Source organism: Berghia stephanieae, chromosome 6, assembly GCF_034508935.2.
Source record: "Berghia stephanieae isolate SIO BIC M18660-M18661 chromosome 6, UCSD_Bste_1.3, whole genome shotgun sequence".
In the NCBI taxonomy this organism is placed as follows: Eukaryota; Metazoa; Mollusca; class Gastropoda; order Nudibranchia; family Aeolidiidae; genus Berghia; species Berghia stephanieae.
In genome coordinates, this window is record NC_088365.1 from 27928391 (window position 1) to 27941094 (window position 12704).

General features: G+C 39.3%; 2 protein-coding genes across 5 annotated transcripts in view; both read left to right on the forward strand.

Moving 5' to 3' along the window:
• Window positions 1-12704, forward strand: part of LOC144974779 (uncharacterized) — a 47348-nt gene that overhangs the window by 22264 nt on the left and 12380 nt on the right. For 2 of the 4 annotated variants that reach the window (XM_078918028.1, XM_078918029.1), the window contains exons 14-18: window positions 663-821; window positions 1167-1331; window positions 2327-2450; window positions 3551-3809; window positions 4802-5181. In XM_078918028.1, the coding sequence (XP_078774154.1) occupies window positions 663-821; window positions 1167-1331; window positions 2327-2450; window positions 3551-3809; window positions 4802-5181 (1087 nt within the window). The remainder of the gene's footprint in view (window positions 1-662; window positions 822-1166; window positions 1332-2326; window positions 2451-3550; window positions 3810-4801; window positions 5182-12704) is intronic. The other 2 variants (XM_078918030.1, XM_078918031.1) reach the window with 1 other exon arrangement.
• On the forward strand, window positions 10045-12660 carry LOC144975540 (uncharacterized). The gene is made up of 2 exons (XM_078919701.1): window positions 10045-10081; window positions 11660-12660. The coding sequence occupies exons 1-2, from the start codon at window positions 10045-10047 to the stop codon at window positions 12577-12579; spliced, it is 957 nt and encodes a 318-aa protein (XP_078775827.1). The 3' UTR covers window positions 12580-12660.

Consider the following 12704-nt stretch of genomic DNA (forward strand, 5'->3'; position numbering starts at 1 on the left):
TTTGAACTCAGGACGTTCTGATCCGAAAGCGAATGCCATACCACAAGAGCACATAGCCGCATGAACATACAAAGCTGTGTGTAACCTTTAATGTTTGTAGTCTGTTTGATATGATTTATTAAGAATATATCATTTACTGGCTGTCAAAAAAAAACAACAAAGAGCTGAGTGAAGTCAATTTAGTTCCATCTATATAACAGTGAGGCCGGCTGAGAAAACCCTGGAAGACGAGGCAAGCCTCGATTCGAGATATGAGCCAAAATCGAATTTAAAGTGTTATCCATAGCAACAAATTTTATTCAGAAAAAAAAATTATAACCTGGGTTCTAATAGACATAGAAAGAAAATTTAAAGTGGTAAATGATCAGAAAGATGTGGTCACACCACTGTATACATAACTTAATTTATTAAATTTGCGCATATTTCCGGGTTTTCTCAGCCAGCCATACATTTGTCACCAATAGCTTCTAAACAGTGTCACGTCGAGATGGGGAGTGAATATTCGGCACATTTACTTACTTACTTACTCACTTTCTTACTTACCTACGTACTTACTTACTTAATTACTTACTTACTTGCCTACTTATTACTTACTTGATCGTCTCTCCGGGTTTTCTCAGCCAGTCACACAACTATTCATCTCTAATATTTCTCATCGCCAGTGTACATGCAATCGGCCCTGAAGCACATCCCACACTTTATAGGAGTCAACAACAAACTGATGGACGAAATCAGGGACAATCGACGGGTTCTCAAGGATGACAAGGAAAAGATGGTCACAGCCATGGGAGAGATGGAGCCTTACAGGGGACGCCTACGGGGTAAATAGAGTACTGTGGTCATTCTATGGTCGTTCTGTGGTCATTCTATGGTCATTCTATGGTCATCCTATGGTCATTCTATGGTCATTCTGTGGTCATTCTATTGCCATTCTATGGTCGACTTATGGCCATTCTATCGTCATTCAACAGTCGATCTATGGTCATTCCATTTTAAGAATAAAAACTCAGATGATGATGATGATGATGATGATGATGATGATGATGATGATGATGATGATGATGATGATGATGGCCTGCATATGATTATACGTCAGTTTTGAAGAAATTAGGAATTTGATTACAGACTTTGTCGAGTAAAATGTTTACCTTGTTGTCGTATTCCAGGCTATGGTATGCTGTATATGGAGGATGTGAATGCTGACAATGTCATCTTTAATACTGACCGACGTAACAGCTGTGTCAACATCTATGCCCAACATCTCGGCATTTCAACAGGTTTGAACGATTCGGGTTTTATCGAGACTGGGAGTTCCAGGAATAGAGTCAGAGGTGACTTCTTCTTCTTCTTCTTCTTCTTCTTCTTCTTCTTCTTCTTCTTCTTCTTCTTCTTCTTCTTCTTCTTCTTCTTCTTCTTCTTCTTCTTCTTCTTCTTCTTCTTCTTCTTCTTCTTCTTCTTCTTCTTCTTCTTCTTCTTCTTCTCTTCTTCTTCTTCTTCTTCTTCTTCTTCTTCTTTCTTCTTCTTCTCTTCTCCTCTTCTTCTTCTTCTTCTTCTTCTTCTTCTTCTTCTTCTTCTTCTTCTTCTTCTTCTTCTTCTCTACTTACCACTCTTCTTCTACTACTTCTTACTTCTACTACTACTCCTCTCACTACACTACACACATACTACTACTACTACTACTACTACTACTACTAACTACTATACTACTACTACTACTATACTACTACTATATATATACTACTATATATATATTACTAGTTATATACTAACTATACTCTACTACATATAGTAGTAGTAGTAGTATATACTCATTATATTAGTAGTACACTCACTACTGTTTATTCTATCTTTTTCTCTTTCCTCCTCTTCTTCTCATCTTTCTCCTTTCCCACCTCCCTCTTCCTCCTCCCTCTTCCTCCTCCCTCTTCTCTGTAATACAAATCGTCTGATCAAACGAACCGACTATCAGTGATGATATTGCATACTACAAATTGCTGGCTACTTTGATTTTGTTGCTATTGAACAGTTTTGGGTTAAAAATATTTTTTCTTCAAATAACGGTCATGTTACCGAAATGTGTACTCATTTTTTTCTAATAGAGCTATATCCAAAATATAAATGTGTAGAAAGTATATTGTGATTTATTTCCCAACTATCCCTCGTATATTTTGTGATTTCTTTCCTGACTATCCTTCGTGTATTTTGTATGTAATTTCTTTCTTAACTATCCCTTGTGTATTTTATGATTTCTTTCCTAACTATCCGTCGTGTATTTTGTGATTTGTTTCCTAATTATCCCTCATGTATTTTAAATGGAATTCCTCAGGTTTTTGGACTGACTTGAGAAATGCGGTCATCAAAATTGACGGAGAACCGTCTGACATGACTCTGAAGACCTACACAATTCCCATCGACACAAACACTCAACTGGCAGAGATAGCAGCCTTGAGGTACGTATCTACTCTTGAGTCAACGCGATACTAAGCTGACAGAGACAACGCTGTTACTCATTTTACACTTGAGTATCATCTATGCGCCGAGCGAAGCTCGAACCCAGGACCTTCCGATCCGAAATCGAGTGTCATATATATATATATATATATATATATATATATATATATATATATATATATATATATATATATATGTGTGTGTGTGTGTGTGTGTGTGTGTGTGTGTGTGTGTAATACTTAACTGCGTGTCCGGGAGAAACGCGTATCAAATATCAATAGTCTTTCAAATATCAATCTATTCAAATGACCCTCATCTTGGCAAAACTCTCAAACCTGGGACTTCCCGAATTCTTCCTTTGTTCCTGGGTTTGAGCGTTTTGCCAAGAAGAGGGTCATTTTAATAGATCGATATTTAAAGGACGAGTTTTCTGGCCAAATTTTTAAATACGAGTTATTCCAGAGTACCTCAATTAATTAGTTAATAAATAAACTTTGGAACTAACATTTGACTTAAAAGGTTATATACAATATGGGGGTGTTGATAGCTGAGTTGGTAGAGCACTCGCTTCACACTCAAAGCGACCAAGATCTCCCGTGCAGTGGATATTTTTCTGACCCCCCCCCCCACCCCCCATGTTCACCCAGCATTGGGTGGATGAGTTTGATAGATTTGGCGAAATGAACTTTGCGATAGACTAGCGCCTTGTCCAAAGGATTACAATCAATTGCTATTGTCCGGCTCCATGGTTCTCATCTCATGTCTTTGAAGCTCTACTTTGTATATATATAATATGTGAGGCTGGCTGAGAAAACCCAGGAAGATGCGGCAAGCTTCGATTCGAGATATGAGCCAAAATCGAAGATTACGTGTTTCCCATAGCAACAAATTTTATTCAGAAAAAAAAATCATAACTTGAGTTCTAATAGGCATAGACAGAAAATTTAAAGTGGTAAATGATCAGTAAGATGTGGTTTACGCCACTGCATACAAAACTCAATTTATGAAATTTGTGAATTTTACGGGTTTTCTCAGGCAGCCACACATGTCTATATTAAATCAATGTCTTATTTTTCAAATATATTATTATCATTCATAGATATCTAGGTCACGCCAATCTGGCCCCTTTCTTTGGGATGACAAGAATAGCTAACTCCTCTGACCAGCCGGACTCGCCTGAGAAGATGTCAGGTTTCATCTTCGAGGGAAGTCTGATGTCCGCCAGGGTCTTCAAGAACAACCCACTGATTGTGCAGAAGGACTTCATCAAAAATTTTGTCCATGAGCTCATTTCCGGTCTGGAATACATCCATCGAGAAAATATGGTACATATGGAGCTAAACCTTGACACCGTGATGGTAGGTGGAATGCTAGAAATGTTTTTTTTTCTTTTGTTTCTATCGGATATATCAATGTGTACACAATAGTTATGTTCCACCCCTCTCCCTAAATAGGATTCAATAGTCTTTTGTCACGTCCGCCCAGCAACGAGCAGCTTGGTTCTAAACAAAGATAATCAGTACTTTTTATTTTTCATGCTGCCTAGAATTTTTTCACATATCATGTGATCAGAATATATAAAAGTCAAAACATGATCAGATTTATAATGTTTTCTCATCTGGATACACTTTCATGCTCGTCGGAGAAGTATTTCATAAGGGAGTCCGCCATTTTCCCGATATTTTAGAACCAGTGACTAAATTACTATGCGTCATTACGAGAGAAGTCGCTTCACTACTGTTGAAGCCTATAGTAAGACGTAATGATATCAAGTTTACAATAATAATTTTTGACATCAGATTATCATTAGATTTTTTAAAAAGAAGTATCATTTACATATTTTTGAAAATGACTTTTACTCAGAGATGACAAAATCGGAATCGATTGATGGATAGAATAAACGATTTCTTACACTCTTGCGTTTTTGGAATTCGAACTTTGTTTTCAACAACGTCCGGAATTCCTAAAAGCAAGAGTGTAAGAATCGTATATTACATTTTAAAGATTTGCCAGTTGTTTTGTGCTCCTTGGCAAAAATTTAACATTGTTTCACGAAGTGTTAACCCCATTCCTTATATTTAAAAGTAGGTTGGATGTAATAATGTTTAAATCTACTTTTCACGTTTAATAAACGTTTTGATATCTTGATACAGACCAAAGAACTTTAAAAGTTTTGTAATTCGGATTTGCTTTTTCAAAATTATTTGAACATTCTATAAACGTTCCTCACTATTTTTAGCTGGCAAAACAATGACATCATCACCAACATTCTCTTCATCATCATCATCATCATCATCATCATCATCATCATCATCATCATCATTCCAATATTCATGATTTCATCCGCCAGGTAAACTTCCAGTCAGGCGTTGTACAGCTCTGCCATCAATGCAAACCTCGAGAGATCCAGCTCCCCAAAGACCTCAGCATTGCCACCAAATCCATCGTCTGCCTCTCACCGTCAGTTCTCCAAGGATGCGAGTACGGCATCAACGACGACATCTATGCTTTTGCACTTCTTCTGTGGGAACTTCTGTTCCCGGAAAACTTGCCGTACGCAGAGCAAAGAACGTGGACTTTGGAAAAATTCATTGACAAAGTGTGCCCAAGCCAAATGCTGGGTCCGGAAATTGAAAATCTGGAAGCGTCCGACGCCGTTCTCACCGTCTTCAGGAGGGCTTTGTTGGTAGGAAGACGAAGTCACACACTCACAGCCAGAGACATCAGAAGGTCAGCCCTTACAAGCATTTTTGACTAACGCCCTAACATTAAAGAAATAAAATAAATAAAATAAAATTCCCTTTATTCATCACTAAGGGGAAATTTGTCTTTAAGGTCTATTCCAACGGAAGACTGGAATAACCCAGTCGTCAGCCGAACCGCAGTGCAGCATCGCATAGGGAGATTGGGCGAGGTGACTTGCGCAAGGCCCTACGTCGAGGCGGGGTAGTCGAACTCTGTACCTTTTGTGTACGAAGCAAAGACGGTACCGCTGAGCCCTGATTGAAATAAACCAATGCAACAATTTATGGTTTTTGAACGATTTGAAATAGCCGAGTATTTTATCGATCAAAATAAGTTGCATGCTAAATGGAGATTCTACTTAAAGATTTTATTTAATATTTTATGATAAACGTAATTAGTTTATAACAAATAAAAATGCATGTTGATGTAATATATTATTGTTTAACTCTGTAACAATAACGGAATTGAGTTACGCTACAGGCAATTGGGCAATACGATGACTTCAATCACTCAATCCTAGCGATTTTTGCTATTTTTTCAAAATTGGGAAAAATGTATTAAAAATGAGCATGTACATAGCTGGTTTGTTTCAACTCCCATTAACATGTATAAATGAAAAACATTAGCTTTGATACTACGCCTATAATTTGTCTCAAAAAATTGTAATAAATAGACAAGGGGTAAAAGTAACCCCAGGTATACTACGGATATAGTCGGTGTTAGGGTTGAGTGAGTTTATGTTATATATTTGTCTATTATCATCAAAAATTGTTTCTAAACAATTTTGAACGTTTTATTTCAAATTTGAAAAGAAGGGTATTCTTGTGTCATTTGAGTGAGGTTGATATCTTTGCACACGGACAGATTTAGAGTCTCCAGTACAGAGCCGCCAACTTTAAATTTCAAAAATTCGTAGTTTCCAAGGGGAAAAGAAGATAAAGTACTTTAAATAGCTTTATAAATAAATAATTTGCCTTCATTAAGATTCAAAAATGCTCATAAGTCCTAAATATAGTTTCTAAGCATCAAACGTTCCTTTTCAACAAGATTTATTGAGTCAAAGTGGCGAATGCAGTTCTCTTGTTGGAGCCGAAAATTCGTATTTTTCTCGTAGTACTCAGCTGGTCTGATCTAGTATAAATTCACTGCATCAGACACGATATTCATTTTTATAAAAAGCAATGCAAATTCATTGAGTCCTTCGTATTGCCCAAATGCATGTAATAGTGTTGACACTTGCATGCGTTCGCCTAGCATAAGCTTTCAATTAATGTAGCAGATGTAGTGAGTCCATTATATTTTATAAAATACTTTAACTTGTTTCATATCTTGTGTTATTACTGTATGCTATGCTCTCATGTATGAATTAGGGAGCAGGCACTGGTGTAAGATAAAATTCTGAATTCAGAAAAGTGAGTGGAGCAGGCACTTATGTTGGTAACAACAAGATATGAAGTGAGTAGAAAAGTGCCAGAAGACAATAGAGAATAAAAATTTTCCGCGGCGGTGGTGGGGTTTGAACCTGCGACCTTATTGGTACGACAACTCCGCCTGGCAGGTGAGAGCGTGGCTCTACCGTGTGAGCTATCCACGAACACAAAAATATTCGTTTCAAACCCAAGGCATTTCTAGATCCCTCTCTCACCCACTTCTGGGACCGCCGATTCGTTCGCCCACCACCATCGCGAAGTATTTTGACCAGCAGTTAAGCTTAATAGCCAATATTCTCAACACAAACATATAACATAGAAACGATTGAGACATTGAGTATGCTCCGGTGTATGGGGTGAATTTTTAATTCAGAAAAGTGAGTGGAGCAGGCACTTATGTTGGTAACAACAAGATATGAAGTGAGTAGAAAAGTGCCAGAAGACAATAGAGAATAAAAATTTTCCGCGGCGGTGGTGGGGTTTGAACCTGCGACCTTATTGGTACGACAACTCCGCCTGGCAGGTGAGAGCGTGGCTCTACCGTGTGAGCTATCCACGAACACAAAAATATTCGTTTCAAACCCAAGGCATTTCTAGATCCCTCTCTCACCCACTTCTGGGACCGCCGATTCGTTCGCCCACCACCATCGCGAAGTATTTTGACCAGCAGTTAAGCTTAATAGCCAATATTCTCAACACAAACATATAACATAGAAACGATTGAGACATTGAGTATGCTCCGGTGTATGGGGTGAATTTTTAATTCAGAAAAGTGAGTGGAGCAGGCACTTATGTTGGTAACAACAAGATATGAAGTGAGTAGAAAAGTGCCAGAAGACAATAGAGAATAAAAATTTTCCGCGGCGGTGGTGGGGTTTGAACCTGCGACCTTATTGGTACGACAACTCCGCCTGGCAGGTGAGAGCGTGGCTCTACCGTGTGAGCTATCCACGAACACAAAAAATATTCGTTTCAAACCCAAGGCATTTCTAGATCCCTCTCTCACCCACTTCTGGGACCGCCGATTCGTTCGCCCACCACCATCGCGAAGTATTTTGACCAGCAGTTAAGCTTAATAGCCAATATTCTCAACACAAACATATAACATAGAAACGATTGAGACATTGAGTATGCTCCGGTGTATGGGGTGAATTTTTAATTCAGAAAAGTGAGTGGAGCAGGCACTTATGTTGGTAACAACAAGATATGAAGTGAGTAGAAAAGTGCCAGAAGACAATAGAGAATAAAAATTTTCCGCGGCGGTGGTGGGGTTTGAACCTGCGACCTTATTGGTACGACAACTCCGCCTGGCAGGTGAGAGCGTGGCTCTACCGTGTGAGCTATCCACGAACACAAAAATATTCGTTTCAAACCCAAGGCATTTCTAGATCCCTCTCTCACCCACTTCTGGGACCGCCGATTCGTTCGCCCACCACCATCGCGAAGTATTTTGACCAGCAGTTAAGCTTAATAGCCAATATTCTCAACACAAACATATAACATAGAAACGATTGAGACATTGAGTATGCTCCGGTGTATGGGGTGAATTTTTAATTCAGAAAAGTGAGTGGAGCAGGCACTTATGTTGGTAACAACAAGATATGAAGTGAGTAGAAAAGTGCCAGAAGACAATAGAGAATAAAAATTTTCCGCGGCGGTGGTGGGGTTTGAACCTGCGACCTTATTGGTACGACAACTCCGCCTGGCAGGTGAGAGCGTGGCTCTACCGTGTGAGCTATCCACGAACACAAAAATATTCGTTTCAAACCCAAGGCATTTCTAGATCCCTCTCTCACCCACTTCTGGGACCGCCGATTCGTTCGCCACCACCATCGCGAAGTATTTTGACCAGCAGTTAAGCTTAATAGCCAATATTCTCAACACAAACATATAACATAGAAACGATTGAGACATTGAGTATGCTCCGGTGTATGGGGTGAATTTTTAATTCAGAAAAGTGAGTGGAGCAGGCACTTATGTTGGTAACAACAAGATATGAAGTGAGTAGAAAAGTGCCAGAAGACAATAGAGAATAAAAATTTTCCGCGGCGGTGGTGGGGTTTGAACCTGCGACCTTATTGGTACGACAACTCCGCCTGGCAGGTGAGAGCGTGGCTCTACCGTGTGAGCTATCCACGAACACAAAAATATTCGTTTCAAACCCAAGGCATTTCTAGATCCCTCTCTCACCCACTTCTGGGACCGCCGATTCGTTCGCCCACCACCATCGCGAAGTATTTTGACCAGCAGTTAAGCTTAATAGCCAATATTCTCAACACAAACATATAACATAGAAACGATTGAGACATTGAGTATGCTCCGGTGTATGGGGTGAATTTTTAATTCAGAAAAGTGAGTGGAGCAGGCACTTATGTTGGTAACACCTGCCAGGCGGAGTTGTCGTACCAATAAGGTCGCAGGTTCAAACCCCACCACCGCCGCGGAAAATTTTTATTCTCTATTGTCTTCTGGCACTTTTCTACTCATTCATATCTTGTTGTTACCAACATAAGTGCCTGCTCACTTCACTTCTGAATTTAAAAATTCACCCACTACAATCACCGGGCATACTCAATGTCTCAATCGTTCTATGTTATATTTTTGTTGAGAAATATTGGCTAATTAAGCATTAACTGCTGGTCAAAATACTTCGCGATGGTGGTGGGCGAACGAAATCGGCGGTCCAGAGATGTGGGGTGAGGTGAGGGATTAGAAATTGCTGGGTTTGAACGAATATTTTCTGTGTTCGTGGATATGTTCAACGGTAAGGCCACGCTCTCACCTGCCAGGCGGAGTTGTCGTCCAATAAGGTCGCAGGTTCAACCCACACCGCCGCGGAAAATTTTATTCTCTATGTCTTCTGGCACTTTTCTACTCAATTCATATCTTGTTGTTACCAACATAAGTGCCTGCTCCACTCACTTTTCTGAATTGAAAATTTCACCATACACCGAGCAACTCAATGTCTCATCGTTTCTAATTATATGTTTGTGTTGAAATTGGCTATTAAGCTTAACTGCTGCGCAAAATACTTCGCGATGGTGTGGGCGAACGATCGGCGGTCCCAGAAGTGGTGTGAGGGGATCTAGAAAATGCTTGGTTTGAAACGAATATTTTGTGTTCGTGGATAGCTTCACACGGTAGAGCCAGCTCTCACCTGCCAGGCGGAGTTGTCGTACCATATAAGGTCGCAGGTTCAAACCCACCATTCGCCGCGGACAAATTTTTATTCTCTATTGTCTTCTGGCACTTTTTACTCACTTCATATCTTGTGTTCCAACTAAGTGCCTTCCCACCAACTTTTCTGATTTAAAAATTCACCCCATACACCGGCATCTCAATGTCTCAATCGTTTCCATGTTAATGTTTGTGTTGAGAATATGGCTATTAAGCTTAATGCTGGTCAAAATACTTCGCGATGGTTGGTGCGGGAACGAATCGGGGTCCAGAAGTGGGTGAGAGAGGGATTGAAATGCCTTGTGGTTGAAACGAATATTTTGTGGTTCGTGGATAGCTCACACGGTAGAGCCACGCTCTCACCTGCCAGGCGGAGTTGTCGTACCAATATGGTCGCAGGTTCAAACCCCACCACCGCCGCGGAAAATTTTTATTCTCTATTGTCTTCTGGCACTTTTCTACTCACTTCATATCTTGTTGTTACCAACATAAGTGCCTGCTCCACTCACTTTTCTGAATTAAAAATTCACCCCATACACCGGAGCATACTCAATGTCTCAATCGTTTCTATGTTATATGTTTGTGTTGAGAATATTGGCTATTAAGCTTAACTGCTGGTCAAAATACTTCGCGATGGTGGTGGGCGAACGAATCGGCGGTCCCAGAAGTGGGTGAGAGAGGGATCTAGAAATGCCTTGGGTTTGAAACGAATATTTTTGTGTTCGTGGATAGCTCACACGGTAGAGCCACGCTCTCACCTGCCAGGCGGAGTTGTCGTACCAATAAGGTCGCAGGTTCAAACCCCACCACCGCCGCGGAAAATTTTTATTCTCTATTGTCTTCTGGCACTTTTCTACTCACTTCATATCTTGTTGTTACCAACATAAGTGCCTGCTCCACTCACTTTTCTGAATTAAAAATTCACCCCATACACCGGAGCATACTCAATGTCTCAATCGTTTCTATGTTATATGTTTGTGTTGAGAATATTGGCTATTAAGCTTAACTGCTGGTCAAAATACTTCGCGATGGTGGTGGGCGAACGAATCGGCGGTCCCAGAAGTGGGTGAGAGAGGGATCTAGAAATGCCTTGGGTTTGAAACGAATATTTTTGTGTTCGTGGATAGCTCACACGGTAGAGCCACGCTCTCACCTGCCAGGCGGAGTTGTCGTACCAATAAGGTCGCAGGTTCAAACCCCACCACCGCCGCGGAAAATTTTTATTCTCTATTGTCTTCTGGCACTTTTCTACTCACTTCATATCTTGTTGATAAAATTCTGAAAAGGTGTGTAGACAAAAACAACACAACCCAGATATAAAAAAGAAAAATGCAAACCATCCAAAATAATCAGCCCGCCACAGAAAATCAAACCTGAGACTATATAATTCTCTGTGAATCGTGTAAATAGAGATAAAATTTTAAGCTGTACCTAAAAAAGTGAGTCGCTGTAACGTAGAATAACTGAACATAACAAATAGAAGTAGAAAATCAAACAAAACAGGTACCGTACGTTCCACATGACAAAACTGATTTGATTATTAACACGGCATAAGTTATCTTAATAATGGTTCCGAAAGAGTGAAAATGAAGAGGTTTCTTATGGGAACAAAACAGAGTCAAGTTTTGTTCCCATACAAAGCCTCTCCATTTTCACTCTTGCGTTAGTATTTTCACGATCACCGCTTCAGGCAGCCCCTACCGTTTTCTACATAATAATGGTTGCTTAGGTCAAAAGACTTTTGAATATCATATAATATTGGAACAAGAAAGATGTGTTGGGAAAGTAGTAAGTTTGCTCGGCAGCCAGAAGGTCTTAGATTCAATCGTCAAGCGAGACAGGCTGACTGTTTTGAGATGTTTTTTTTAAATTGTATTTTTCTTTCTATATTGTCTGTCACTGTTTTTATTCACACACTTTGTCTGCCACTATTTTATTCACACACTTTGTCTATCACTATTTCATTCACATACTTTGTCTATCACTATTTCATTCACATACTTTGTCTATCCCTATTTCATTCACACACTTTGTCTATCACTATTCCATTCACACACTTTGTCTATCACTATTTCATTCACACACGTTGTCTATCACTGTTTCATTCACACATTTTGTCTATCACTGTTTCATTCATAAACATTGTCTTTCACTGCTCCATTCACACACTTTGTCACTATTTCATTCACACACATTGTCTGTCACTGTTTCATTCACAAACTTTGTCTCTCACTATTTCATTCACACACTTTGTCTATCACTGTTTCATTCACACACTTTGTCTATCACTATTTCATTGACACACTTTGTCTATCACTGTTTCATTCACACACTTTGTCTCTCACTATTTCATTCACACACTTTGTCTATCACTGTTTCATTCACACACATTGTCTTTCACTGTTTCATTCACACACTTTGTCTATCACTGTTTCATTCACACACATTGTCTTTCACTGTTTCATTCACACACTTTGTCTATCACTATTTCATTCACACACATTGTCTTTCACTGTTTCATTCACATACTTTGTCTATCACTATTTCATTCACACACTTTGTCTATCACTGTTTCATTCATACACATTGTCTTTCACTGCTCCATTCACACACTTTGTCTGTCACTATTTCATTCACACACATTGTCTTTCACTATTTCATTCACACACATTGTCTATCACTATTTTATTCTGACACTTTGTCTGTCACTGTTTCATTCACACACTTTGTCTCATCTTTCGTCTCATTTACCATTTGGTACAAACATCCAACATAGATTCTATATGGGTCACAATGTCACGTGACTCAGTGCATGCATATCCACATATCATATACAATTCTAAAAGCTTATTTTACGTTTAACACAATATATATATATATATATATATATATATATATATA